This window comes from Mus caroli, chromosome 3 (genome assembly GCF_900094665.2).
Source record: "Mus caroli chromosome 3, CAROLI_EIJ_v1.1, whole genome shotgun sequence".
Taxonomy (NCBI): domain Eukaryota; kingdom Metazoa; phylum Chordata; class Mammalia; order Rodentia; family Muridae; genus Mus; species Mus caroli.
This window is the reverse complement of record NC_034572.1, coordinates 81,366,308-81,369,383: the sequence shown is the minus strand read 5'-3', so window position 1 is coordinate 81,369,383 and position 3,076 is coordinate 81,366,308. Positions and strand designations below refer to the sequence as shown.

At 49.7% G+C, this 3,076-nt stretch overlaps 1 protein-coding gene across 1 annotated transcript in view; it reads right to left on the bottom strand.

The window, feature by feature from the left end:
* Window positions 1-215: 215 nt before the first annotated feature.
* Window positions 216-3,076, bottom strand: part of Ssr2 (signal sequence receptor subunit 2) — a 9,094-nt gene continuing 6,233 nt past the window's right edge. Inside the window, exons 5-6 of the mRNA XM_021157857.2 lie at window positions 1,682-1,759; window positions 216-756 (exon numbers count right to left, since the gene is read on the bottom strand). Of these exons, the coding sequence (XP_021013516.1) occupies window positions 646-756; window positions 1,682-1,759 (189 nt within the window). The 3' untranslated portion in view covers window positions 216-645. The remainder of the gene's footprint in view (window positions 757-1,681; window positions 1,760-3,076) is intronic.

Sequence of the window (3,076 nt, the reverse complement as noted above, 5' to 3'; positions counted from 1 at the left end):
AGGCCAGCCTGGTCTACAAAATGAGTTCCAGGTCAGCCAGAGCTACACAGAGAAACCCTGTCTCAAAAAACAAAAACAAACAAAAAAAAGGAATCAGGCACATCTCTGGGAATAGCCCACACTTCAAGGCCAAGAGAGCCCCCTGGCTGCCCTGGAGCTGGAGCTTCCAAACCTGGGCTGCAAACTGACTTGTCTGTTGACACAAGACAAACACATCGGTGTGGCATTTGTTTTTATTAGAAAATTCATTTGGTAAGTGCCCCTAATCCAGGCAGGGCCTGGGTAGCCCCCATAATCCTCTACCCTCTTGAGAGGAGCTGCCAGGGGATGGGGGTGTCAGCCAGTGTCCAAAGGGCCCCTCCTGGACCCCAAAGAGTTCACATTGCTAATAATATACCAACAGCACCTTGGTGGGACCCTCCAGCCCCGAAGCTGTAGCTAAGGGCTGTCCTGTCTATATGGCTTCAGTGACAACGGGGAGGCCCTCTCCAACCTCCAGGCCTGCCCCTTGCATTCCGGTTGAGTTCGGGATAAGATTCAGGACAAAATAGCCACGGGCCAAGGGCCAAGAGAACACTTTTGACACCCTCTGGAGTCTAGAAAAAAACCTGGTTTCTTGGGAGAGAAGGGCCGAGGAAACTGCATTCAGTTCTTCTTGGGTTTGGGAGTATCGTATTTCCTCTTGCTGGAATACCACAGGAGCAGGGGGATGCCTATGGAGGGCAAGGTCATGACCCCAAAGGCTGCCCAGTCCAGCTGTGGAGGAAAACAAAGGCTTGCTTAGGAGTTTGGGTACAGATGCAGGAGGGAAAAGGAAGGAGGGAATGGTATGACTGGAAGGGAAGGGAGCAGCAGGGCCCAGGATGTAAGCAGGACTTTGCCAGCCTCTCCCTCAGACAAAATGGTTCTCTATGACTAGTCTCCTTTTCAAGCTGTGCAGCCAAGCCTCATCTCACCCAAATTCTAGATAGTGTTTGAGAAGGGGGATGCCCTAAGGTGGATGTCTCCACCTTGGGCTTCATACTTTACCTTCCATCTTTGTTAAACCCTTGTCATTCCTGGCTCACACCAGGCCTTGAGTCAATCTGAGCTGTTCTGAGTCTCTCCTCCCTCAGCTCCTCTTTGCCTGGCTAATCCTCTCTGGACTCAAAGCCTGGACAGGTGGTGCTGACTAAAGCCCCGCCAGGGTCCAGTGTAAGGCCTGACTGACCAGAGCATCCCCTTCCACGCCTTATAACATCAGGGGAATTTTGTTGCTCCTGCGTCTCTGCAGCCAAGCAGGTTGCAAACCGACTAAATGGTTGCTGATGAACCCCCTCATGTCCCTGCCTTCATTTCCCAGGAAGTGTTGGGATAGAACCCAAGGCCTGGAGCACACAGGGCAGACCGAGCTACAGCCTCAGCCCCCCAGGCCATCTGATGGGATGGACTGAGTCTCATTTGGAGCTCTGGGTGAATTAAATTCCCTCTCTCAGTGTTTAGTCAGCTCTGAAAAATTCTCTCCAAGCTCCAGCTGGGCTGGTGCTGTGTAACACTCAACTATCCCAAAACTTGGTGACCTCCACTGAATCTATTAAGGCCTCCAAGTGACACAGAACTCTAAGTCAGGCATCTTTCTACTAAAGGCTGAGCAGAGGGAAAGTCCAGGTTTGTGGCGATGGCAAATACTAGAAATGCTTACGAAATGGGGGGAGAATCTCCTGTCAAACTCCCGTTGAGCGAGGATTCCTCCCTGTCCAGGGGCGCTGGTGGAGCCAATCTGGAGAAGAAAAAAGCTGTTAAGGCAAGTTTCAAAGTCACCTTGTCCGAGAACAGGCTGTTCCAGCTGACACATTTCTGAGCATCAGACGTAGTCACCAACACACACAGGCAACAGTGCTTAAAGGACAGAGCTGCAGCCCAGCTGAGCATCAGTACTGGGAAAAGAATAGAAAAAAGCAGAGGGATGGCTCCCCAACACCCACAGAGTGGCTCCCCAACACCCTGAACTCCAGTTCCAGGGAATCCAATCCCTTCTGATCCCTTCAGGCACTAGGCACACATGTAGTACACACACATACAAGTAGGCAAAGCTGTCATATCCACAAATAAATCTAAAAAGAAAAAAGAAACAAAAACAAAAAACTTAAGCTTTTAAATTAGAAAGATGAAGCATGGTGACACACATCCTTAATCTCAGCACATGGGAGGCAGAGACAGACAGATCTCTAAATTAGAGGCCAGCCTGATCTACAGAGTGAGTTCTAGGACAGATAGGGCTACACAGAGAAATTCTATCTTTAAAAAACAAAAATAAATAAACAAGCATTTAAAAACCAGAGAGATGACTCCCTTTAGCATTCTGTAAAGTAGATCAGGAGCCAGGAGAGCTGAAGTCTCACACAGTGGGACTCACCACACAGTGGGTGTCTGTTAAACAGCTCAGGCCAGCTATGTAACTCAACCCAAAACTCAACCCACCAGACTTGTCTATAAGACAAGGTGTATAAGGAAGCTACAAGTCCTCCGCAATCATTTACTTATTCCTCAAGAGAAAACCCCCTGTCTACTTCACAGGGCTGACTGAGGCTCAGCTGAAGGACTAAGAAGGGCCCTGACTATGTTAAAGCCCCACCCAATGTACATTAGCAGAGCAGGGCTGGGACAGCTTCACATTCCTCTGCTTTCAAGAGGGGCCAAGAGTTTGGAGCTCACTGCAAACAACTCTGTTCTCAGGTGGCGGGTGAGCCTTTGATTTTTGTGTCTGTTAACCCACCAAGTACCAGGTAATGCTGGGCACAGGGGCTCATACTCGCAATCCCAGCACATGGGTGACTGAGGCCGGAATATCAGGAGTTCAAGACCAGCCTCATTCATATGTTGAGAGTTTGAGAAAGGCCAGCCTGGGCTACAGGAGAATCTGTCTCAAACTAAGCTTAAAAAACAAAACAAAGCCGGGCGTGGTGGTGCACGCCTTTAATCCCAGCACTTGGGAGGCAGAGGCGGCGGATTTCTGAGTTCGAGGCCAGCCTGGTCTACAAAGTGAGTTCCAGGACAGCCAGAGCTACATACACAGAGAAACCCTGTCTCGAAAAAC